The sequence below is a fragment of the Sceloporus occidentalis genome, unplaced genomic scaffold (genome assembly GCF_023333645.1).
Source record: "Sceloporus occidentalis isolate IW3139 unplaced genomic scaffold, rSceOcc1.0.p SCAF_31, whole genome shotgun sequence".
Lineage (NCBI taxonomy): Eukaryota > Metazoa > Chordata > Lepidosauria > Squamata > Phrynosomatidae > Sceloporus > Sceloporus occidentalis.
Genome location: NW_028317011.1, coordinates 8858464 through 8886049, shown reverse-complemented (window position 1 = coordinate 8886049; position 27586 = coordinate 8858464). Strand labels below are relative to the sequence as shown.

Below are 27586 nucleotides of genomic sequence, written 5' to 3'. Positions count from 1 at the left end.
GGGCAGGATTGGAAACATAATTGCAAGATTCTCACAATTATCACACCAATTTCAGGCCCTGCTAGCTGTATAGTTATGCAGCACAGCCCATCAATAATATTTTTTTTCACCCTTTGCTTTGCTTGTAGTATACTTTGAAAATAAAGATGGTTACGTCCAGCAAAGCTTTACATTTGTGCTATAATTTTACATGTTAGAAAATTGCAGCGGAAAAATAAAAAATGTGTAAATTTAATCCAAATTTTCTCAATGTCTCATTAATATTCCTAGGTTAAGGCTACCCTGTTGTTTTCCGGCATATGCCTTACAAAATTGTTACCTGTCATTCATTGACATGTAGCGACGCTTGTTATCCTTTACCTCCTCTAGCATAATTGAATGCTTCTCATTTACACCGCTTCCTCGTGCAAGGTATCACCTTCTCTCGCAACTCTGAGGAAGTGTTTCATTCGCAGTGCATTGATAATGTTGCCGTGGTTTTAGGAGTTTGTCGTGTTTCTGAAAACAACTTCTAATAGTACAGTTGACCTCTCTTCATCCCGATGTCAGCCTTAAGTAGAAAGGTCTTGGAACTTTGGATCTATCCATCTATCTCTATAGATAGATCAAGGGAGAGTCTAAATGGTGAATGAGTTGCATAAAAACATGGAATTTGACAGCAGATAAGAACCATTTGGCCAATCTAATCTGCTCAGTTTTCCTGATATTGTCTTAAATTCAGGATAGCTTTATGCCTATCCCATGCATGTTTTAAATCCCCGCAGTATTAGACTCTGCCACTTTTGCTTGAAGGCTGTTTTGGAAGGCTTTCACTCTTTTGCTATTTTATACTGCCCCGTTACTGTAATGAAAGTAATTGCCAGGGTATTTTCATGCTTGGCAACTAGCAGTAGTAGCAACGTGAAAGTAAAAAGTAGTGTTATGTTAATATTTCTGTTTGCTTTATCTCTGAACAGTTTTTATAGTGCTTTTTTTTACAGCTAAGAGATAGGACACCTTCACTGCTGATGGCTGTTTGATCTCCTTATTGCAACAGAAAACCACTAGAGGGTTAAATAGCAAACACCTTGAAATAAGTTTTATAAGATATGTTTATTTACAAAGCATGGTAAATGAAACCATTAATTTTACCAAAATGTAAAATATCTCCTTGTGTGGAATGGAATTACCCTTTGCATGCTCTCCTAATTCACTGGTGGTAACTTTAGTTTACCATTGGCACGTTATCTGCTAAAATATGTTGTGGTTGTTTAGCTCCACAGAAGAATCTACAAAGGTATCCCACTTCAGCTAAGAGGGCAAGTGTGGTCGCTAATCTTGGAGGTTCCAAAACTTAAAGACGAACGGAAGGACCTTTACATGGTAGGGCGCTTGTGTTCATTTGTGTGTGACTTATGGGACCCCATAATAATATACCTATATTTCCCCGCATATTAAGTATTTAAACTGTCTTACGGCAGGCATCAAGTTCAGCAACCTATGACCATATCATATTGAATATCAGCACAGACAGCTGTATTTGTACCCTTTATGTCTATCATGTTCTATTTAATATAAAAAATGATTAATATCCCCTACACTGTGCTCCTCAGTTCCTCTTTAAAGTGTGGTCCTGGCTGTCCACACAAGGCAACCATGAATATTTTGTTATATTCTCTACAGTCAATGGGACAATATATTTAAGTTCCTCCATTGACAAATGGCCCTGAGCATCCTACTTTATGAATGCCATATGTGGTTGTTGTGTTCCTTAACATTAGCTTTTAAGTTAAGTGAATATCATTTGGCCAGTTTTTTTTAAAACTAAATTTTGAGTATGTGTCTTTTTTTTTAGATTCTGAAACAGAAAGCAAGGCGTCTGTCTCCTGACATTAGGCAGATTGATTTGGATGTTAACCGAACATTTCGAGATCACATTATGTTCAGAGACCGATATGGTGTTAAGTAAGTCTACAATACACATATAACCCTTTCTCCTCAAAACACTAAATTTGAAACATTATGTTCATATCCCACCGCCACCATGTAACTCAAATGTCTATTTACACAGTTTTTGCATTATTCTTTTTTCTGATGAACTTCATCAGCATAAAAGCCCCAACCTTGCAGATCGAATTCATGACCATGGGATTTGATAAGGAAAATTGCAGATATATTGCAGAAAACATGACCTATACGCTTGCACTCTACTGCTCCACCATCTGCATCATTTCATTTGCTTCCGTGTGTGATATAAAATATATAATTTTATATATGTGTGTGTGTGTGTATATATATATATATAGAGAGAGAGTCAGCTGCAAAGTAAATTAGTTAAATGAGACAAGGATCCATTAAAACTATATAGGGTATGTTCTGCCACGTAATTGACTTCGTTATCTCCCGTGCGCTGTCATACCGCATGTCCTGCTCCTCTCATTACTGTCAAAGTGTCATTGCATTGGAAATTCACATATAACTGCGGGTGACAGAGACTCTTTGATAGCAGCAGGGGAGGGATGTTTAAAATTGCCATTTTTAATATAACACTTTCATTTAAGATCAGGATTCTTTAGCTGTCATGTAACACCGGGTTTAAAAGTGTCTATTCTTCTAGATAATTTTGTAGCCGTAAAACCACCTGTCATCCCCGCAAAGTTGAAAGTCGTGTGTAATTAGTGTGGCACAGATCTGGTGTTTTTTTGTTTTTTTTTAACCTTGAACAACTAGTAGCTGGATGGTACGGTCTTCTTAAAGCTACAGATAACCAAAACACACATTCTGTGTTAAGTCCAGAATTAATATCAACACAAAATATGAGCATTATTTATACCTCAAGATCGTGTTTTCAGAATATATTGGAATTATGACAAATCAGGTAGACAGACACTAGGATAATTTGAAACATTTTTGTGCATTTTTTCTTCTCCAAACAAAAGGGAGTCTTCTCTTCAAGAACAAAGTGTTTTTGGATTGACAAGAATTACAGGCGCTTATTATAATACATAATAGTAAAGACACAAAAGGCAGGTTTTTTTGGCACGTATCACGTTATGATTTGAGAAATCTGTTTTCACAGAGGGGGTCCATTCGGTCTCTTTTTAATGTCCTTAAACTTGAATTTATTATAAAATGTGAACCTTTGATATAATGTTTGTTTTTCATTTTCCCTCTTCAGACAGCAAGCTTTATTTCATGTGTTGGCTGCATATTCATTGTATAACACGGTAAGTTTTGTTAAAAAAAACAAAAAACCCCCCGAACTTTATAGAATCTGTACTTTGTTTAAAATGTTGGTAAATTTGGTTGCTAGTTACTTGAGCCCATAGAACTTCTGGCCTTTGTTACTAAATATATGAAGAAACATTGTTAGGACGGAGTGTCCAATTACCGTATTTGCTCGATTATAAGACGAGGTTTTTTCCAGAGCAAATGCTCTGAAAAATACCTCTCGTCTTATAATCAGGGTCATCTTATAATCAGACTTCAAATAGGTCTCATTATGAGACTAAGATCCAGATCCCCCGCAGCGATGCAGGGGACCTGGATCCTCCTGTGTTATGCCCCCCCAACTTACCGGTGCTTCTGAGTCCCCGGTGCTTAGTCCGGGCTGCGTGTAGAGCTCTACGCGATACAATCGCGTAGAGCTCTACACGCTTCCCGGACTAAGCACTGGGGACCCAGATGCAGGGGACCTGGATCCTCCTGTGTTATGCCCCCCCCCCCCCCCAACTTACCGGTGCTTCTGAGTCCCCGGTGCTTAGTCCGGGCAGCGTGTAGAGCTCTACGCGATTCGCGTGGAGCTCTACATGCTGCCCGGACTAAGCACCGGGTCTCAGATGCAGGGGACCTGGATCCTCCTGTGTTATGCGCCCCCCCCAACTCAAAAGCACCGGTAAGTTTGGAGGAGGGAGGGGGAGTGTTAAATGGGGGGTGTAAGGCATTTCTGGAGGCAGAGAGCCCTGTGAAATGCCTTTTAACCCCTTTAATGCCACTGCCTCCTGAAATGCCTTTTACCTCCCTGTATCCCACTCGCCCCATAATATGCCTTTTAACCCCCTAAATGCCAGAGAGGCATATAGGGGTATAAGGCATTTCTGGAGGCAGAGTGGCACATAGGGGGTCAAAAGGCATATCATGGGGCACAGTGGCATATAGAGGGTTAAAAGGCGTATCATGGGGCACAGTGGCATTTAGAGGGTTAAAAGGCATATCATGGGGCACAGTGGCATATATGGGGTATAAGGCATTTCGGGGGCAGAGTGGCAAGCTTGGGGGCAGATGTGCATAACTGGGGGGGCAGGTTGAAAACAAAAAAAAGGAAATAAAAACAAAATATTTTTCTCAATCATAGCTTTTATTAACAAACAATTGTTCACATAGTTTACATGAACTAACATTTACTGGTAAAACTTTTTTCCTATAGGGTCGTCTTATATTCAGGCTTTTTCTTTTTTTCATAAGTTAATATTCAGATTTTGGGGGGTCGTCTTATAATCGAGCAAATACGGTATGTTGAAAGCTCGACACGCATACTCCTCCTTGGGGCAGCGCATCCTGTCAACAAAGACACCCAACCAGTGGAGTGGGCTTGCTGCTTACAACTTCATGTGAGGGTCTTGTGGGCATAACCGTGGCGTTCTAAAATGCCAAGGATGCATATAGCTGTGAATTTCCAGGCTATATGTGAAGAAAAACATTCTGGTGCAAATGTGGAAAATTAGTATCCCCATAACAACAAGTGCAATAAACTTTCTGATACTATTATTCCATTCGCTGCTATGGCAACAAGAGAGCTTTCCTCTAGGATAATTTTTTTTATATTTTCTATATAATGAAACCAATTTGTAGCTTCAGTAAGCCTATACACTTAATGTTGACAAATGCCATTTGCAGTGCTAAAATCCTGCAGAATATGAACAGGTGGCTGAAGAGTAAGGTCTGATCATTAGTTATAAAAACTATGATGTATAAATAGAATGGTCCACATGTCAATGTGTATTTTTTTTCCCCTTAGGGGCTTACAAGTTTATTAAAAAAAAAAAAAGATCTTTGTGCATAAATTAACAGGTGTCTGTAATTATCACGTTGGTCACAATCATCCGAGAATTCACACGGCTCGGGGACCCCTACGCCTACTGGAACTCTGCTCTGCCAGATGGTATTGACGTGTATGCACAAAATCTCCTGGCAAACTCTCTACACGGTGTCAAAGCCAGGCTTGTTAACCCATTGAACTCGACAATGTGTTGCGAGCAGTCTTTCGTTGTATTACACGGTCTCTGAAATTTCCCAGTCCCCGCAGCACTAGGTTTCGATGGTTTGTTCAAGTCGCCATTAAATGTATTTAAAAAATAAATAAATAAAAAGACGCATATCTATGGTAAATTTAATTGCTACGTTCACACGGCTGGTTTGTAGTTGTGTGCTTGTCCTTGAATTGACATTAAACTTTGTTCACCTTTAAGAAAATAATTAAGCAAGGTCATACTTATGTGAAAGTAAGGTTTGTAAAATTGTTATCTTAAGCATCTCTTTGTGCTGCCTTATCTCCCTCTCCCACAGTACAGGCACTGGCAGTGTCCATACACTCTCTCGGATCCTTGCGTCCAACAGTGAGGATCTGACAGCGTGTTATGGACACTCAGCACCTGTGCTGTCAGCGGGGAAAAAGAAGGCACTAGAAAGGGATTGGAGGAGTGGTGAGTAATGCTGATTTTAGCTCAAATAATTTGCTTAATTGTATTTTTAAGGATGAAAACTAATGAGCTCTTTGGCCGGCCCAAGCATACGGTCATTAACGCTCATTTTTGGTTCACCTTAATGACTCCTTAGGTTCTGTCTAAACATGTGGTTTGGCTATCTTGGCAGAATTAGTTAGTAAAGTGCTGCCCTGCAGTAATTGATGACTGTGGGGTGACACTATCGGTGCTGGTCAACAATAAGGGAGTGTGTGTGCATCCTGGAAAAAGGCCACTGTCGCAGTCACTGGTACAATTTAAACATCTTTTCTTCCCTCCCAGGAAGTTGGATACTGTCAGGGAATGAGCCAAATTACCGCGTTACTACTCATGTATATGAATGAAGAAGATGCATTTTGGGCCTTGGTAAAACTGTTCTCTGACAATAGACATTCTATGCATGGTAAGAAATAATAAGTTTATAACAATGAAAAACATTTTGGAGTTTTTCCATGATCCCAGCATTTAATTTATTCTGTTGTTAATATGAAAATAGATTATTTTTCTTTTTGGAATTTAGTTCCCTGAAATAGCTTTGGTTTGAGCATACACTATCGACACTACTGAATGTATGCATTAATATCCCAACATTTTAAGGTAATATACTGAACCCCTCTGTTACTGAGGTAATGATTGAATACTGTGCATGCTTGCAACTCATCTCTACCGTCGCAGATCTATAATTGGTTGATCATATTATAAGAAAATTTGATTGCGGCATCTTCATGAATATTCAAATAAATGATAATGTGAATATGAAATATTGTTCCCCCTAGCAACGTGTATCCATTGGAGAAACACAGCTGCTTAAGATTTGGAATGGCGGAAGTGAAATTTATCTTTATAAGAACATTACCATTCAATTATTGTTACATTTAAAGGGCTCTAAAATAAAATTTTATCAGTGAAATGCTACTGCAATAGTTACATTTTTTTTGCGAGAACCAAGTAATATTTAAAAGTAAAAGGAAAAAGTAATATCCAGTTAGAGGATTATTTTAGTTAAGGGAAGCAGAAGAGGTTTCCTTTTGTAATATATGATCTGTCACCTTTTCCCAAATTTTACAGGTTTGAAATATGCCAACATCGTGGATATCTATCTATGTGTGTGTGTGTGTGTATATGCATATACATATATACATATATATATAGTGTGTGTGTGTGTATATATAGATCTATATATAGTTATATATATCCTTGGGTAAATTGTCATGGTAACTTGGGCTGCATTGCCAACCCTATCACCATTGATAAATTGCTGATGGTTGTGTGGTTAAAGAGAACAGGGAAAGCTTCAGATCAAGAAACTGTTATTTTTGTAACCTTTTGCAATGTATTTCTGTTGATTTATAGTAAAATAGTTCCATTTGAATACTTTGTGCGCAAAACAGTCACCCTGATTTGACATTTTTAGCAGTTAAAACGGACCATTTTTGTTCCAGACCGATAGCATGACCTGTGGTTAGAATATACGTCGCAGTGAGCGTCTCTTATCCAGTAGCTCTTGATTTCTTATCTGCCTTTCTGTGTTTTCTTGTAGGTTTCTTTGTACCAGGTTTCCCAAAGCTTTTAAGATTTCAGGAGCACCATGACAAAATAATGAAGAAATTTATGCCTAAGCTTAAGAAGCACTTTGTAAGTGTAAAGCAATGTGTTGCACTATGGTAATTGCTAGGAAATGGAGTGGCTTATTAATTGGAAGGTACGCTCTAAAATTCTAAGATAGCAAATAAACAACCTAAGTCTGGCACTTCTTGGCCCGGGGGTCAAGTAAAGCTTAACTGGTCCAATCTTACCATTCTGTATTACCCCCATATCATCTGCATATAGTTAACACACACCGCCTCGCTTGCTCACGTAGTCACTTGATTACTGCACACGTGACTTTTCCTACCCTTGCAGTCCCTGCCCCCCCAAGTCAACCCTACCCTGATGGTAAACTTTAGCCCATCTAGACTGCCAATTTTGTAAAGAATGATGTAAAGAATTAAACCTTAATTAGTCTTATACTGAAGAGATTTTTATGCCCATCCCTTGCATTTTAAAATTCCCTCACTAATAGTAGCATATAAAACCACACCGCAGCTTTGGTCTCAACATACTTTTTTATTTCTTTTTTTATAATATATTTAGTTTCTTAGAACCTAGATACACGTTCGCATAGGCTAAAAATAAACGTCGTCGTCAAACGCCCATAATTGTGAATAATTACATTTTAGCACCTATATGAAGTTATCTGAATACTTGAAAGCACCAATGTAGTTTAAAATAATACAGTATGAACAGTAATTTTCCGATGATCATACCCACTGTAGTTGCATTGTACCAGACAATTGACTTCAAATATAGTCACTAATTTAACCTTTAGATTTTCTCCAGACTAAATATATATGCATATACACTACCCTTCAAAAGTTTGGGGTCACTTAGAAAATGTACTTTTTGAAAGAAACAGTAATTTTAATGACATCAAAAGGATGAAAAATATAGTGTAGACATTGTTAATGTTGTAAATGGGCTGATTTTTAAAAGAATACCTTCATAGGTGTACAGAGACCCTCATGTTCATGACTGTGTGGCTTGATGTCCTACTAAGGTTTGTGGTGATTGCTATGGGACTTGAAAGCACATATTCATGTTTTTGTTACTGTTATGTCTTGGCAATGACTGGAAATCAGCTGTAAAGGCGCATTACCATATGGTGTCAGGAATCACTGCCCTGGATTCTGATAGAATACATTTGTCTTAGTTCTCATTGCAGTGAGACTAGTATGCTAGATGGTCTTTATAATAATCTTTTTTGTTGTTTTTAATTTCCAAGGAATCTCAGGAACTCTACACAAGTCTGTACACTATGAAATGGTTTTTCCAGTGCTTCCTAGATCGGGTAAATATTATAGATGTGTCTTCATTCGCCCAAAAACAGTCATGTGAATTTGATGAATTGCCTTTATTCCATTTAGCATCACAGGCTAAATTCTATAATTGTGACTTGTTATGTATAATTTTGTAGCATACAGCAACAGTACAATCTGGCTGTCTTTATGAATAGTTACACAAATGCCTAATATTGATCATTCATACTTCATTTCAGTTGTAAAAATACATTCAGCAAGCTTGATAAATTGACCAATTACAAAACATATCAACATTTTGGTACAGTGAAATTGTAAATTTCCAAGTGTTAAAATTGCATTTGTTATTGTAAAATGGAAGTTGTTAATGTCAAAAGTGGTTCAGTATGGTAGCTTCAAGACCATAATAGACCATTTCTTAATCATAAAATGCATCAGGCTCCACTTCATTGCTGACTTTAACACTTATGCGGTCCATTGAAATCTTATCACACAAGACATTTTATTTCAGAAGCTGTGATTGCCATGATGACAATGGAATGTTTACTTTTTTTTGATAGCTGTTTTATATATCACACATTTTTAGGGATTTTCATACCGGTTTGCCATTTGTGTCATATCATTAAATGTTTGTTTCCATTGTGTTTTTCTGTGTTTTCTAGACTCCTTTCACGCTTAACTTAAGGATATGGGATATCTACATACTTGAAGGAGACAGAGTCCTTACCGCTATGTCCTACACCATTTTAAAACTGCATAAAAGTAAGAGTATAAAACCATTTTCTTACATGTTGCATCATTAACATAAAATATTGGGTTCTCTCCTTGATAGTACCTTAATCTTCAAGCTTCTATAGTTTTATAAAATGGCATTCTGCTGCTCTCGTATATTGTAAGACTTTCCTAGCCGAGGTCTGACAAACCGCTGTTCTAGCGCTGGAGACTTGTATATTATTTCCTGCTTCAAGGTTTATTTTTCTGCCTGATCTTGACATAACTGGGACAATGACACAGATCCCAGGAGAATGTATTGGGAGGATGTTGCTCATAGCATTATTCTTGGGATTCCAAGGCCCCCTGGTAGTGAATTGATCAGTGTTCATTGTGCTGCAACAGAAAAACAAGGAAGAGAATATATTTAAACCACAGATCATCTTCCTCCTCCTTCTACTACTCTATGACCATGTTGGGGAGGGCTGTGCTTCAGGACTAATTCAGGACTTAATTTCCTAAAAAGGAAAACGTGTCGGCTAAAGGATTGGCGTTCTTTAATCTAATTTACAATTGTTGTCATCTTTGTCCTTTTAAACATTGCTCCTATTTTGTCCTCTACCACTGTGGTTAATCAGGGTCTCTGTGATTATTGCATTACCTCCTAACCTTATAAGAAACTGTTACTATTAAAAAGATACTTTGTTACTTTGTATTAAAAAGATAACCTTTTTTTTTAGAATGTAAGAAACATACGGCATGCAATAATTCAAAGATGCACATAATTGATGTTTTTGAAAAGAAGCTTATTTCCAGTATATGGTTCTTGGTTCACGCTTCTTTGTACTCTTTGGTCATTGTTGGCCACCTCCCCTGTTGATGGGTTTGTGTAGACAAGACATCCTTTATTAGTAGAATAGTTTAGTGACACTTTTTGGGTTAGGTGAAAAGTTTTAAATGCATTGGATGCTCTATCAATGCTGTTTATTCTCATAAGCTTGCTGTAGGCACATATGATATAGATAAGGTAACCTTTAGTTGCATTTTTTTGTAGTATACATGGTGGAAATGTCGTCCCTGTGTTTATTGTTGACTTAAGGGAACATAGTTGTTAACGCGATCTGTAGGTGGTGAGAGAGAAGATCCAGTGATGTATCACCCAGTAGCACAAGACACCACGCTATCACTACAAAACTGAGACGCATTTGATTCTGTACAATAAAAATGTGCTTAACGGCACAGTCTTCTGTTTATATATGTTTCCCTGAAGGAACTAGCCATTTTATCATCTTACAAAAAGCAATTAAATTTTAGTGTTGTTACTGAGTAACCTACATAACGGAATGCAGCGGGGATTCTTTCAACACGTGTGATGCATGTGGCTAAGGGCTTATTTCCCCTTCAGTAAAGCGGAGTGAGTTTACATTTGGAATGTCAATTGGGGAAAAAAACCCTGTTTCCGAGATAGAAGATGTGGGTATCTCCTTTAATGATTCGTTCAGGACGGTGCTCCCCCGGCTACAGAGCTGTCCATTTCTTATGGTTTACATTGCTCTGTTTTCGTTTGTTTTGGCTGGTTTTATTCTTAACCAATTTAATAAATACCAGTACCTATCCATCTATATCAGATTGACTTATCCAGTACATAATAACCATGCACAGAGAGCTATGCACAGATTTTCTCTTCATTTACAATAATAGTTGGCACTGGACTATGACAGAAACAACTTGGAAGAGAGATCTGAGATAGGAGAATACTGCCCTCTGCTAAAAAACCCAGCACATATGCAGTGGGATGAGGAGAAATGACATGATACAATTAAGTGCTTCTCCTTTATTCCTGGTGTGCCAGGGCATGGGATTTGGCTAGCTTGAGCTCTTGGTTTGCTATGAACGTACTGGGGATGTCCTTTTCTTTACCATCTTTTATCATGCTTAAAAGTTATTTTCCTTCCTGAGGAATTGTATACTTAACATTTGGAGCAATTTGATAGCCGCAAATTAATTTGCATGTGTATAGGGTAAAAAAAAAAAACCCACTTCACCTGCATAATTCAGAATCCTCATGAATGGTTAAGAGAGTTCTCATTAAATTACTCATTACCTCTGCTGCTTTTTATGTGTGATGAAATATGCAAGATTTCTTTTTCTTTATAATATGCGGTGGCTGTTCCTCAAGCCTCTCTCGTTGTCGCAGGGCATCGAAAAAACTGTCTTGCGCAGGCCGAGACGTGAAAAACGGAAAAGCTGGACCATTTCTGCTATGTAATATTCAGTAAATGCATCACCTTTATTTGATCAATAAAAGAGAAGCTACGCTGGACATTGGCTGAGGAAGATATTATTCTTGCCTAGTGTATTCACGAAGTGAGGATTACGTGCGATCACTACAGAAGCATGAGCGCTTCATAGCTAGCCTTTGAAGTAATTGCTGTTTTATTGATCAAATAACGAAGACAGATGTTTTAAATATCAGATGGTTAACGCTTACTGACTGTGAGTTTTTTTTTCTTTTGTAATTTTATCTTGGTGTTTCTTCTTGTTATGTTTCTTATTTTTTTAGTTATTTTAAGCAATAATGTATGTTCCATATTGTATGGCTGTGATACAGAGTTGGTAAGAGAATTGCAGGTCACTGCAGTGATTTCGCTTTCCATCCAAGCTCTTCTACTAGAATAAGCTCACTGGGATTGGCCCTTCATAATGCATAGGGCTATCACTGAGTTCAAATGTTCATCTCTCCTACAAACCCACACTTAAGTGTGTTTTGTAATGAGGCAGTACTGCATAGCTTATACACCTCGCCCCCTAAAAGCAAAATAGAGAGAGGCTGTATTGTATACAACCCCCACTATTTAAAAAGAGCCACAGTGGTGCTGTACAACATAGCATCCCATTTCCCTGTCGTTACACTTTCATTCAAAACTGAACATGCAAGTCACTTGGTAGGTGCTTACTTGTACAGTAAAAGATAACAGAAGGGGCCTTTGTATACAGCCACAATAAATCACTTATGTGCCCCATTATGTGGACATATGAGCATAATCCACAAGGTTACTGGAGAGCCGGAGATGTTCTGTTGTGTTTAATTAGCGATTCCAATGGCGTCATACAGACTTGATTTTAAAGGGACATTGACCTAAAAATGCTTTACTCTTTGTATATGGGTATACATTTGCTGAATGTGTCCCTCATGATTTAATCACGTAGCACCAAATGCAAATCAACTACTCTCTATTGTAATCCATTATATGGCGCCCCTCGCTGTTGTCTTAAATAGGGGACTGTTCAGGGGGCCCTTAGTCTTTGAAGTGCATCCCATCTGAGATAATTTGCGTTGTCATAAATGTGAAACATTGTCTCACTTGGTTGGGGCAAGAAGATTCTTCTCCTCAAACTCAAACATTCCGTGTTCTATCCAAAATACACCATTTTATATTTTTTTAATCTCAAGCAACAGTACAGTTTAAATTTCATTTGATAACATGATCACATAAATGTTTGTCCTTCCTATAGGGAATGTAATTTATGTTCCTTTAATAAGGTGCAGCGTCTGCATGATGAGAAGAGCTTCATTAGAATATGATCACTTTAACTTTTCTGTAGCACCATTTAAAATCATTCCAGATCTATTGTGTATGCTTGTGAGTGGCTGTAGCAATTTACAGACAATAATTTATATTCTTTCCATTTCGCCAGACAATTTTTTTTATGAAGTTTTATAATTCAACATAGTGTTTTCACAGTTTTTGTTTTCCCTGTTCAATTATTCATAAATAATTAAATGCTAATAACCCAAAAAGCCTTAATGATGCTTTTAAAGCTATTTCAGCTCATTAAGCGTTCAAGTGATTTACTCTCCCCACACTTTACCTATATTTTTGTTATTAAAAGAATTGTCCATAACGGCCCCCTGTTTTTGTCTAGAATACCTAATGAAGCTGTCTATGGAAGAGCTCATAGAATTCCTGCAGGAAAATCTTGCCAAGAACTTTGGTTTTGAAGATGATTATGTAATAGAACAACTTCAACTTTCTATGTCTGAACTGAAGCGGGCAAAGCTTGACCTTCCTCCACCAGGTAAGAAAACATGGTTACTCAAGTAATTTACATGCTCAGTGCCCTTGTTTACTGCAAAAGCGTGCAATTGTTACATTACGTTGCTGTTGGGGTATACGTTAGTATAGCCACTATAGATCACTTATGTGGCTGACGGTGTGGACGTATGAACATATTCCACCCAGTCCTCGAGAGACACAGAAGTTTTCCCATTGACACAATAATGTGTCTGTCTAAATAAAGGTGTGCCCTCTCAAAGGCTTTATCAATGCCTGTCTTTGCATGAAGGTTGATAACAGCCTGTACTCAACCTTAGATTGTTTTATAGGTTCAATTTTATGAATGGATGACCAATTTTAACTTTTTCTTTCAGCTAAACTAAAATATTTAGTATAGTTGTAACGACATACTTTCTTTTGATTTAAGACTAGCTTGAAGATCGATAACAGCCATAGTTGAGATGTTGGAACGGCAAAAAGATCATTTAAGGACAGTAGAATATAATAAACACAAAAATAAAGGTTAAGGTAATTGAATAGTATATTACTGACCAAAAGTTTAAATTGGGCCCTATGCACCTGTTATGAAAGGTTGCTTAAATACAGTGCATGTTAACGTCTGGTCGTGCAGCCTACCTTTTGGGAAAGCATAAAATGCAGCTATCTCGTGGACATTATAGCTTTTATTATGGCAAATAACGCATTCTCCTCGTAATGCATTTTCATTAGTTCAGTAAAATCTTCCATCTGCATTCGCAGCCAAGTAACAGCTGACAAGTGCTAAGCATGTTCACACCTCATAAACTATCACCACTCTTTGGCACAGTGGCTCTTGTTATATGTCTGCACACCTTTTCAAAATTTTAACACCCGGTGTGTTCCTGGGCTGCTCTGCAATGTGTTACTTCAACACCACATAGACTGATTTTACCTGGAGTTAAGTGTTTGCTTCTGAAAACAGAAACTATGTTGCACTACATTAAAAACGTAAAGTGTTTAAAGCTGAGTAAATCAATATTGCAATAACAGTCTTTAGATATAGTCTAAGTGGCGGTCTGCTGGATTCACCTGTGTGACCCTGGCACATTTCGTTTAATAGTGACAGCGCATATGCTCTTGAATGAACCTCAGATTTAACTTAAACATTTTCAACATTTTGAAAGGAAAAGCACATTTGAAGTTTCCTAGGACCATTGATATCCACAGTGCTTAGTAAGGGTGCCAATATTGTAACATGCTCTATATAAAGAATTCTAAGTAGGGTATGACCCGGTTATTCTGCACGTGCGTATACAAGCAATGTAGTTGTACAATTTGCTCGTTACCTCCACTCCATGCAGCTTTGTTTCCCGTAATATCACATTCTCTCTTCCTTCTCTCTCCCTCCATACCTAGATGACGAACAGTTAACAATTCAACTGAACCCTGGACAATGTTAAAAACACTTAGGTTAAGATGGGAAATAATTATATTTTGTTATTGTATAGAAATCTCACTGGTTTCTATGGTGAATGCTCAGAATGCTGCACTCTGATTCGAACATTCCTAGTTCTCCCTTGGCAATAAGCAAGCCGTTTGTTATGCATATCTAACGTATCCAGTTAACATTGAATCACAGAAGTGGCTATTGTATGCTAGTAGGCAAGCCGATACATTTTGTTTTTGCACAGGTTTGGCTTTTTTCCTTTGGTTGGCTGGTTTCACTGCCATCTGTTGCCTGCCATTAATTAAATATTTGGCTCGTTGTGTCCCTGGTAAGGCTTTGTACATGGGTATCTTTTATTGCCAGCCTGTGTGCCTTGCAGAAAGCATTTGTGATGGTTCACTTGTATAAGCCTATATATATTTAACACAGCCCTCCTGGATGGGTCTAAGGTTCTTGCCACTTTTGTGTAAGGTTCTCAAACTTGATTATATCTCAAAGGACACCAATGCATTTGTACAAAAGGTCTGTACAACACCCATATGTACACTTTGTAGCTAACTGAAGGGTATATGGGTTCTTTATTTGTTATGCTGTTTGCACAAGTACCCCTTATCCTAATGAAGAAGATATTCCCTAGGTACTTTGTACCAGCGCAGTGACTTTCCAAGGATCCATCATACTGGATTACGTATGAACTCAAGAACTTTCAGAAGTCCTATGCAGTAAAGGCCAACACTTTAGTCAAAGTAAAGGATAATTTATTTTTTTTTAATGTTGAGATTATCTTAACACACACTATTTTTCTTGGCAGAGATCAGGGATGAATTTTGTAAATAATTTATGTGAAATAGCCTCTGCTTGCGATGCTATGAGGTTTATATCCATATACTTCATAGCATTATAACAAGACCAAGAGAGTTTAAATCCTGTAGCCTTTTATTAAACATTGAAAGGCATATGCTTCTGATCATTGTGAGATGTTCAGTAGGGCCAAATAAAGTCTCCAGTAGCTGTGTTTTTTCAAATGGTCTAAACGTTTTCTTCTGACATTCACTGCTCTAAATCTTTCCTCTTGTGTACAGCGCTGCAGAAATCTATATTCGCACTTTTTGTTCTTCTTTTTAGGCATTTGCTGTTCTATAGTGTCATAGTCCCACTGTAGCCTGCTGGTGCTCTATAAATAAAGTCTAAATGTAATATACAGGCATAACAGGCTTTTTCTTTTTGCAATTTTCAGCACATTATTTCTCATTATAATGACTGCTAAATGCTGGCGCACCATGTCAATTTTTTATCACCATGGAAAGCAGTCGGTTCTTGTGACATTTAACAAAAATAAAGCAATGCCTGCCCTTTCCTTAGACTTAATCCATGCTGTGATAGTTAAGGGAGCATTTAGTCTTAAGGAAGTGATTTGTTTTAAAAGCTCGGTTTGCTATTGATTAGCCTTAATATTGTTCTTATATTCCACCTCTTTTCACATGTTAGATATGAATGCTTTTGTTCAGAATACTTTTGTATTTTTAACATTCTAACCAACTTATCAGTAAAGTCGCTATACAAACAAGTTTTATTATGAATATTTTATAACTTGTAGGAATTCAGTGCCATGATTAGAGATTGTTTGTTTAGTAAAATTTTTCTTTGTGGCAGTATACTACTTAATATTCAATTAAACCCTTGTCCTTTGCCTTTGTGTAGCGTTTTGGATTCTCAAGGCATCAGACTACCTAGAACGAGTGGCCTCAATGTATGTGGAGTAATTGTTGCAGAGAAAAGGTTGGCCACCAGGGGGCAACAGACTACCACATAATTATAGGCTGATTTTATTTACTTTAAGAAGCCTATGAAAAATATTTAAAACTACTGTTAAAAAGTAGAAAAACTTGAAGAAAACTGGCAATTTGGAGATTTTTACTTTTATTTGTGTGTACAAGTATACGTGCTATATATAACATGTATACTTGTACACACAAATAGATATAATCACACTATTCTCTTGGTAGATTAGTGTGGTTCATTGCTTGCATACACATATTGTTTTATTGTTTTATTTATTTATAAGGCCAAAGTAGTGGTTCCATGAGCAAAACCTTGTATAACTCTAAAATGAACTAATTTTGTGAAGTTGGGTATTAAAAAAGAAAAATCATCTGCTGCTCATATTCATAATAAAAGACGGTGGGTGGGAAGCTAGAATAATACAAATCCCAGCTGATTTGCAGAAGTGACATTATTAACAGAGGGTGCATGTATTTAAATATCATTCCTGACAAAGATAGATTATATTAAAAGGCTTTTGTCTTCAGTGTCACCTCCCTCTTTTAAAAATGATTTCTGACATCCATTTCTGAAAGAGTATTAATGAATAATTCAATTTGTTGTATAGGTGAACCCAACGCAAAATTGATAATCCACAACGGGGGGTGATTTTTAAAGGCTTTTCAGGCAGGAAATGGGGGAGGATCATGCAAAATTGTCATTGTGCGAGTATAAAAACAAAAAGGCATGCAAACCACACGGTAAAATGTGACCTGCACTGTATAAAAATGTGTCGGTTTTTGGTACTCCAAAATGATTTAAAAAACAAAAAACAAAACACTGCCTCCAAGGTTATGGTACATATTGGCAACAGAAATAAGGATAAAGGCTGGTAATTCTGTTCATATTAAGTGGGATTTTAGGTTTGGTGCATGTTATGCATTTCAGGAACGTGTACAAAGCAGCCATTTTATGTCAAATATTTTAAATAAAATAGCAGTTTAGCCAATGTAAGACTTTGAAAACACTTATTCTAAATGAACAATAGACCATTATGTTAGAAAACAAAATGGTATAATTTTGTGAGCAGGTTTGCGATGTCTTGCAGTGGGCAAAGATTGATTGTTTTCATTAAAGAGCAGGAATAATAACCTCATGCAATATACTTTTATTAGGGGACACATCACTGCAAATCTGGGCTAAGTATTGTACGCTTGGATTGTGAATTGCAGCTTTTGAAATTTTTGTATGAGAGAGGAATCATGTTTGTTGTTTGATCAAAAACACCCTGCTGCTGTTTTTTCTATATATTTTTTTAAATGAATTCATAGTTAACAATGAGCTTTTATCACATTCTTACATAGAAGGTGCCCTGGGTGTTTTGATACGTTTCTTTTCTTAAATGGATTTGTTTAACCTTGAATCATGTACTTTATATTGCTTCATATTTTACATATAGAGTTCCAACATGGCTCTATTACAATAAGGAAGAGAGAACATTAACAATAACATTAACCTTTACATTAACACATACAGGTAGAATAACAGAAGAGGGCCCTGCCTCAAATGCTAGTAAATCTATTTCAGAGTTATTCGAAATTGTAAGTGGTGAAGATATTCCATAAATTCAAGGTAACCGAAAAAAAAAGTTTAAATTTAGGGACAAGAGCTCATGCTTGATTGTGTGACTGGTGATCCCCCTTTCTTGTTTTGCTGACCATGATCTGTAGCCTGTGGTGTATGGTTTCTGCATAACTATATTTGCACATAGAATGCTAAAATGAACACTATATTTAGCTTATAGTTTTCACCCACCAGCCTGTGCATGCCAATGGTTGCATACCCCTGACAGATATATTTTCATTAACATGTGCCTAAGCAAACAGTGGTATAGACATGAAACACAGCATCTGTAATGTTAGTAGTAGCTGATGCAGCTTGTGTTGTGGTAGTACCACACGTACTTCGAAAAAGAACTGCTATTGAAAGACATTTTAACAGCTTAGTTTCTCATTTGTGAGAGGGCCATTATTTCAACCTGAACTGATCAATCCCATCAATACTTTAATACTGGAATCTGATTTTCTGTTCTGAAAATCTATATGCGATTAAAACCTCATTTATATTTTTCACGAGAGGAAAAAAAGAGAGGCCAGAACATTTAATTCTCCCAACATGGTCCATGTCTCATATGGGGACCTTTTCTGCCCTTACTTTTACCCTGTCTGTTCTCAGGATTGGCTGCTTTTTGCATATGAAGTGTCTTAACACTTTAGGTACCAACTTAAAGCAGTCCTGTTTACGCTCAATAAACTGCATTCTTTAATCCGGAATGCCTTATTAACAGTATGTAAAATGAGAAGACCATTCCAGAGGAAAGCACTTGTTTACAACATAAATTAAAGATTGTGAGACATTTAATCCTTATTGTGAAGCCTAGGAGTAATTTTGTGTGACTTTGTATCTATTAGTATATCCAGGGGCGTACCTAGAGTATTTGGCACCTGGGGCGGATCCTGTATGTGGCACCCCCCCACACTTTAAAACTGCATAGCTTCTATGGTTATATACTGGTGCAGACATTGAAGGTGGTACAGCATTACTGTTATCATTATATACTGAGGCAGACATTGACGGTGGTACAGCAAAACACCTACCACTATATACTGAGGCAGACATTGACGGTGGTACAGCAAAACACCTACCACTATATACTGAGGCAGACATTGACGGTGGTACAGCGTAATCCATATCACTATACATTGAGCCAGACACTGATAATAGTGCAGCATAACTCCTATTACTATATACTAACCCAAACATTGATGTGGTGTAGGCCCACCACTTCATTGTCTGGCTTAGGGATGCACCGAAACGAAAATTCTGGACTGAAACCGAAAAACCAGCATTTACCTGTCCGAAACCAAATATGACCCCCACCATAAAAAAAAATCTCACACTTTTATTTAAAGTAAGTAACACACCAAAATAGGACAAAACAATTAAATTATATATATATATATATATATATATATATATATATATATATGATTGTTAACAGCAATCACATTCCTATCATGCCCAGGCATACCCAGATTCCAGGATGTACTCGCAGACTTGGCATGATAGAAGTATGGTTGCCCTATCTACCCCTTCTCACTACCTTCTCCCTATCTACCCCCTCCTAACTATCTACCCTCTCCCTCTTTGAAGTTCACTTACCTTTCAGGAGTCCTGCGGTGGGGGTGCAAGGCCTCTGTCTCCCAGCTCTGCCACTGTATGGAACAGTATAGAGTGATGGGAGTTATGATGTACTTTAGAGCATAATTATATAATGAAAGATACATTGGAAATGGTACAGCATAACACCCATCACTCTCACACATTTACCAATCCACACATACACCAATCCACACATACACCAATCCACACATACACCAATCCACACATACACCAATCCACACATACACCAATCCACACATACACCAATCCACACATACACCAATCCACACATACACCAATCCACACATACACCAATCCACACATAAACCAATCCACACATAAACCAATCCACTCACTGTCACTCTCACTGTCACTGTCACTCTCATGCTTTCCTAATTTTCCTCTTTTCTCCTTACAGCTCCTTTTCTTCCTCTTTGCTCCTCTTCTTCCTCTTTGCTCCTCTTCTTCAGTTCTTCTGTCTTCTTCCGGTTCAGAGGGCACGGACAGCGGTGGGCGCGCTGTTGCCGCGCGGATCGCAAGGGAGCGGTATCGGAGGTCTTTAACAGACCTCCGGCTCCCTTGAGTGATTTTAAACCGGGTTCAAGGGAGATCCTTGAACCGGCTTAAAATCACTCAAGGGAGCCAGGGGTCTGTTAAAAACCTCAGATACCGCTCCCTTGCGAGCCTGCTCCTCCAGCGGCGAACATTACTGTCCGTCTCTGGAGGGGTGCCGGAAAGTTGCCACCCCCCTGATGAGTGGCACCCGGTGCGGACCGCCCCCCGCTAGGTACGCTACTGAGTATATCTTCATATGTCAGAAAGCCGGAAAGAGGAAAAAGCTCCAAAGGAAGCTCTTAAAGTTAATAAATGACCACTCCAGAACAGGCAACATCTTTCACTTTAAGGTGTTATGTATTCGCTTATTCACACTAACCCATGAGTTTATGTGAGATTTTCCTCACCATATAAAAAATAAGATGACCTTGACAATTTTATATGTATATATATTTTGTGGGTTCTGCGTATCTTAGCTGTTCCTGGTCACTGCACTCTTCTGGACAGTTTGTTCTGATGTTGTTACTGGAATCTGTTGAAGCCACTCTGCCAGCTTAGGAGTCATAGCCCCGAGCGGTCTCATGACTAATTGAACGACTTTGGCCTTCACTATCCACATCTGCTCTGGTTTTCCTTTCAGGCCCTGGTACTTTTCCAGCTTCTCATACACCTTCCTGATGTCACTGCTACTTCTATCACCACCACTGTCTTCTGGTCCTTGTCTACCACCACAATGTCAGATTGATTTGCCAGTACCTGCTTACCCATCTGCATCACAGGCTCTTGCTTTTGTATCATATATATATGTAATATAATATATAAAAAATGATCTTTCATGCCTTTATTCAGTGCACCCATTAAAGATTCACAATACTGGTGGAAAGGTTGGATTTAATAAACCTTGGAAGCCCTTTGATTTAATAACTTGTCGAACCTCCTTTGGCAGTATTAACCGCAAGTGTTTTCAGTAGCTTCAGATCATACCCGTCCAAAGTTCAGGAGGATTTTAGACTGTTCTCACTTGCAGAACTGCTTTAGCTCAGCCATATTCCAAGGATGTCTGGTGTGAACTTCTCTCTTGATCTAATTGAACAGCATCTCTAATGGCTACTATGAATCTGTAAGAATGTTTTCTGAACTTAGCTTTCAGTATGTAAACGGTCTATACATTTACTTTTATGTATATGTACATGAATCATAGACATTACAAATGATGGGTTTAAAAAGAACTGTCAAAATAACCACTTGATATTAAAAATTGCTCACTTAAAATAAGTACCGTGCTGTTGCTAAATGATCCCGTTCACAAGTAGATTCACGGAACAGATTGTAACTTTTTCAGAGCATCTTTAGGCAGATTGTTGAACATAACTTCACAAAGGCTACACAAAATTCTGGAATCATTGCAGTTTCTAACACATTTAATGTAGAATTAATGTTATAGATTGCATGTTTTATGGATATATGATTGTTAAGGAAATGCATATTAAGAGAATTGACGGAGGAATCCATAGAAGTTATATATATATATATATATTTTTTTTTTATAAATAAAACATTCTGTTCCTATTTTTGGTACACCCCTTTTTAATTTAGAAGGATGTTTTTGATTCAGGTGTGCACAACTGGACTTTTGTCATGCCTATAGAGGAGGTAGATTATCCTTAAGAAGGAGTAATATACAAAGACATTCCTAATAGCAAAATAGCACTAAATAATCAGTTTGATATCTATATCCGTATGTTGAAATAAATGTAGAATCCAAATTTTAGAATTCAGGTAACTGGTTTTATCAAATTGTTTTCATCCATGAAAACACCATGAGATGTGAAAGTTCTATTTGTACTTTTCTAATTGTAGTGTTTGTATTTAATCCTAGGGAAAGATGAAGAGTTTCCAAAAAAACAACTAGGCCAAGTTCCTTACGAGGCACCTCCAGTACATCTCAATCATGTTATGAACGGACAAAAGATTACCAACAAACTTCCTTCTCAGATGAAAGCAGAAAAAGTACCATCTCCCAATAAAGGACAGCAAGTGTCCCCAAGCATCGAAAGAAGAAGAAATAACTCCATGGAAAAATCCAATTTAAAAACTCCAAAGCGAGGCCCCATAGACAACCGTCCTGAACAGAATAAGGGAGATACACAACAGCAGAAATATCCACAGCCTGCTGTAGCTACTCAAGACAATGATAAAATATCTAATCATGCTACAGCTAACCAGAACTCAAATGCAGCATCCAGTGCTTCAAAGGGAATTGCTCCTAGATGGAACCTGCCATCAGAATCTAAAAATAAGGATCCAATGATGAAACATGGTGACGGAAGAGGAAGACCACCAGATTATAATGTTTCAAGTCATCTTGAATCTCAAGTTCTGATCACTAAGAAAAAAGGCAGGGTTATTGACATGGATGGCAAAAGAGGATCTAATGCATCACAGTATGATAATGTTTCTGGAGGTGAACATGAAAATGATAATCATGCTGAAGACATCAGGCAACGATCAGATTCTTTTAGTCAAAGAAATGTAACGTACTCCACTGGCACTTCTTCAAGACATCCTTCAAAAAGTTCCAGTCCACCAAGAACAGTTGAAAACATGGGAATTATACAGCCACATTCTCCATATCGGGATACTGATTTTGAGTATAACATGAAGCAGTCACCACCTGTATATAGTGATCCACCTCTTTACAGTGATAACACTAAATATTCAGCAAGTAGAATGAATAGTGAACATCATTCCCCGGTAAACTGGATTAGCCCATCAAATCGATCATATGATTATAACTTTGACTTTTTTCCAGATAAAATGCCTGTGAAATCGTCTGCTAGACAGTACCCTTATACATCACCTTCCAACAGGATTGAAGTTCTACCAGCTGATGACAGTGAAACTGTTCGGCTAGGCGGTTTTAGTCCAAGGGAAAACAACAGATATGTATTACCCTCAGTAGATTATCCTAACACATCCTACACATATTTTCCAGATGTAACATTAGGAACAAATGGACACCCGTTAAACAAGGAAAGCTCCAGAGGTTACATGTCCAGTTTGCAAAAGTCTCCTGGGGTTCAACACTCACCAAATCAGGCCTATAATTTTTCATCCTTGTCTATAAATAACCCAACGAGATACAGGACTTCTCCACACAATGAACACATTAATCAACCTCGGTATCTTCATTCAAACTCTGGAGTAAGTGGACAACAGTTCCGAAATCCTCGTGATGGGATCATAATGCATGAATCAGTGATGCTGTGAAAAAATATTTACTGCTTGATGAAGTCATTTTAAAACCAGGGCAAACATAAACTGTTGGCTTGTTTAGAAAAAAACAACATTTCAAACTTAAATATTTGCTTCGGTGCATTTTGTTTTAGAAGGGTTTAAATCGGTTATTGTACTTTAAACAATGAAATGCAGATTATGCCAGATGTGCTTCAATAAACAAAGTACATGTGTGTAGTCATTGGATGTTCTAGGTAACCTCAGAACCTTTCCGAATGAGAAACATAGACATTGACCTTTCTTCTGTGTATAATATATATTGTTGGGGAAAAAGATATTAACACAATTTGTGTTTGTATCCCAATGTGGCTTACGAAGGTTTCAGTCAGGATGTTATGTGTCAAGGTTATCGGTTAATCTTAATTAAAGGGAAAAATAGATCTTTTTATTCTGAGCTTTAGACTTTATGCAGCCTTCACCTTAAATGTCAGGGATGCACAACCCCAGCCTTTGAAAACCACAAACAGGTCACAATTTTTGGATATCCCATCTCAATTAAAAAAAACATTGTTACTTGTTTTAAGTAATTCCTGACCTGCTTATGGCTCTCGAGAACTCAAGTTGTACAGCCCTTTAAAATTGCTTCCATTTATGCAATGTATTATTAAAAATATACTTCTGCTTACTATGCATGTCATGTGGCCAGGCTGCAATGTGATACTCACCATGGCAGCTTACTATGGTGTATCTAATTGGACTGCGGTCTATGCAGATCAGTTTATAAAAAAAAAGAAACATTATGGTGCCCCCTAGTATACTTGGTACACAAATACGGATTTCCTGGGATATAAATGGAGTTTGGAGTTGTTTGAAAAACAAAAATTACAAATGGTGATTTCACATCTTCTGTAATTCCTGAGCCAGCTTAGTGTGGAAAGGCCGTCAATGCTTTGCGCCAGATGCAAGATTGTGAATGTCTTTTGTTCCTTAAGAGATTTCAATTGTGTTGTAGATGAAAGTGGTCTCCCTTTGCATTTGCAGATGGTATAGATCACAAGGCTAGATTTGAAGTAACTTCTTTACTGAAGCTCACAGAGTCCTTTGAGCGTACTATTTCTTTTAGCAAACTTTTGATAGTGCTAGAAGTTTGTCTGAGTAAAGGTTATAGATTCTTCCTGGGTTGCATTAAACCTAATGGCTTGTCTTCCAACAGTCCTGGAATACTCACTATAAAAAAGGCTTTATTTTATCCATTTGCCACCATATACTTCTGCGATTGATTTTGAAAGTGCTGCACCAGCTGTGAAATGTAGGTGTTGACTGCATCCCACGTGAAAGTGAACGTTAATGCAATAATGTACAGAGCATCAAAGCTGTGGTCCACATTATTCCAAAACGAGCAGGAGCTAGGCCTTTTGCATGCTGGGGGGGGGGACTGCTAATATAAAAGCAAGCCTTATGTAACGGGGTAAAACATGAAGCTTTAATAGCTAATTAACATGTGCTGTGTGTTATGTTAAAATGGTTACTAAATTTAAAGATATAGGTACCTAGAAAAATATATGTAGCCTTTCTGGTTTTCAAGGAGCTAACTACAAGCCTTTATAACATGAAAATATGCATTTTTGTTTTCGTCTTGTTAGGACAAAAAATAAGGAACTGACACGCTTTTGATTCAGGTTTAAGAAGGCACTTAGACCCTTTTATAAGAATGGCACTGAATGTCAATGAATTTTTTGCCTTTTATGTAGAAAATCAAATTCTTCTAAATTCATGTAATCTACTGTTGTGGATTTCAGTGATGCCTGTTTCATAATTCATGTGTTTTTCAGCACGCCCCCCCCCCCGATTTGACTTTTTATATTTATATATATATATATTTTACTGAAGATTCAGTAAAATGGAATTGTTCACATTTCTCTTATAGAATGAAACGAGCAATATTTCCTATAATTACACTGTTTTCCTTTGTGTGCTGTTACAACACTTCCCTTTATGTGTTACATGTTGTCTTGAGAAAAACATAACACATTACAATTGCCTACTGAACGGAAAAAAAAGATTACTTTTGCCCCCCCACCCACCGCGTCAATTTTATATATTCTTTGGAATAACATGTTTGTCCTTCTGTGATCATGTACTCTGCACCAGTAGCATGTGTGTTCCATAATGTGCCTTGGCCTTCTAATGACTTAATGTCTGTTCTTTTTATTATTACACATCACATCTTTATAAACCAATGGATCGTGTGCTGAAATTACAATAATGGTTAAGAGATGGCAAATCAATCTGAATTGTCTGCTTTATTTCCAAGTTCCATTCTCGAGTGTTTTTTGGTTTTTTTTTAGCTGTGATTGACACCTTTTTTTCTCTGTTCTATAAGGGTATAATTTTAGTCATTTCAGCTTTCTCAAGGAAACTTTACAAACCAAAAGTAGGAATATATAAGTTTTTATACATACATATACACATTTTTAAACACCATACCTTAATAAAATTGAATATATTTTTATTTTATTTTTCTTGCCCATTTAGTATTAACCCCAGAAAGGTACATTCTGTTGGTTATGCTCAAAGGACTAATGTGGTTTTTTTTTTTTTTTCTAAAGGTACATATTTGTAGAAGAAAACTGTATTGATTTGCGGTAGAAATGTATGCATATTGTGATTTATTTATATGGTTGGATATTTTTAGCTGGAATCAACATAGTTAATATTGAACTGTTCAGAATTCAAGGGGTTAACATTCTTTAAACACTACGCGGAAATAGAATACATTCTAATTTTTACTCTTGTGTAGTACTGATTCTTCCCATCAGTTAAGAATAAGGTGCATATTATGTACATACAATGTAACTATATAATAGGCTCCACTTAATTGTGATTCTCTGATTCTTAATCAAGCTGTACAGCATATGTTTAAAGTGGCTAATGTAACAGCAATGGTAAATATTGTAGATTTAATGTATAAAATATGTACACTATTTTCATATGTCAACCGCTACAGTTTTTTAACTGTTCTTTTTAATGTGACTGTATTTTTAATGTTAAAAATTAACATTATTAAACATTGTCAGAGCTGTGTGTCTTTTTTTTTGTTGATCAAATGAAAGATATATTTTAGTCCTAAGTAGCTCCACTACTCATACCTATTTATATTACTTTTCAGTTGCTATAACAACCATATAACATATAAAAGCCATAAAACAAATCAGTGGTTTCTAATTCTAGCTTTCATATATAGCCTTAAGTGCTTATAAGAGTGTGTATATCATAATGCATTTTGGTGTTCAGATATCCAACACACGCACATTTACATGTATATATAACCCTACAACTTGCTATTATACCAAAAGCTAGAAACACCTTGGATTTTTGTATAAAAGGCAATTCTGTGAAAAGAATTGGAAGTAGTGTAATTGTCATACCAACCAATGGAACGTTTTATCTTTTCAGCATTTTGAGCTCAAATTGCTATTTATTAGGGCTGCAACTAACGATTATTTTAATAATCGATTAGTTGGCCGATTATTTTTTCGATTAATCGGATAAAAAAATGCAATTTTTTTTCAATTTAAAATAATGTAATAAAAAACGTACATCTCTTTATTGCAATGGCCTCTCTCTCTATTCACCTTCTTATTTTACTGACATATTAATAAAAGCTACAAGAACAAGCTACTAGTTTCTCAAACTAGGTTTTAATACAAAGTTATTAGTAAATATTAATTCATATGTTAACTATTTTTCATATTTAATAAAAACTGAGAAAAAAAGCCTTTTTTAAATTTTTTTTTATTTACCAAACTGCCCCCGGTTATGCACATCTGACCCCCAGCTTGCCACTCTGTCCCCATATATGCCTTATACCTCTTTTATGCCAGATTACACTGTGCCCCCTGATATGCCACTGTGAGCCTGATATGCCTTATACTCCTTATATGCAACTGAGCCCCCTAATATACCTTTTACCCCCAGATATGTTTTATGCCCCCCTGATATGCCTAATATCGATATGCCTTATACCCTCTATATGCCCTG

The 27586-nt window shown here is 37.0% G+C and overlaps 1 protein-coding gene across 1 annotated transcript in view; it reads left to right on the top strand.

Annotated features, from left to right (window-relative positions):
• The window catches only part of LOC149298803 (USP6 N-terminal-like protein), a 59222-nt gene extending 35644 nt beyond the window's left edge, over nucleotides 1–23578 (top strand). Inside the window, exons 6-14 of the mRNA XM_089487097.1 lie at nucleotides 1255–1362; nucleotides 1835–1944; nucleotides 3158–3206; nucleotides 6003–6123; nucleotides 7261–7355; nucleotides 8542–8607; nucleotides 9238–9337; nucleotides 13214–13366; nucleotides 22188–23578. Of these exons, the coding sequence (XP_089343223.1) occupies nucleotides 1255–1362; nucleotides 1835–1944; nucleotides 3158–3206; nucleotides 6003–6123; nucleotides 7261–7355; nucleotides 8542–8607; nucleotides 9238–9337; nucleotides 13214–13366; nucleotides 22188–23578 (2193 nt within the window). The remainder of the gene's footprint in view (nucleotides 1–1254; nucleotides 1363–1834; nucleotides 1945–3157; nucleotides 3207–6002; nucleotides 6124–7260; nucleotides 7356–8541; nucleotides 8608–9237; nucleotides 9338–13213; nucleotides 13367–22187) is intronic.
• The last annotated feature ends 4008 nt before the right edge of the window (nucleotides 23579–27586 follow it).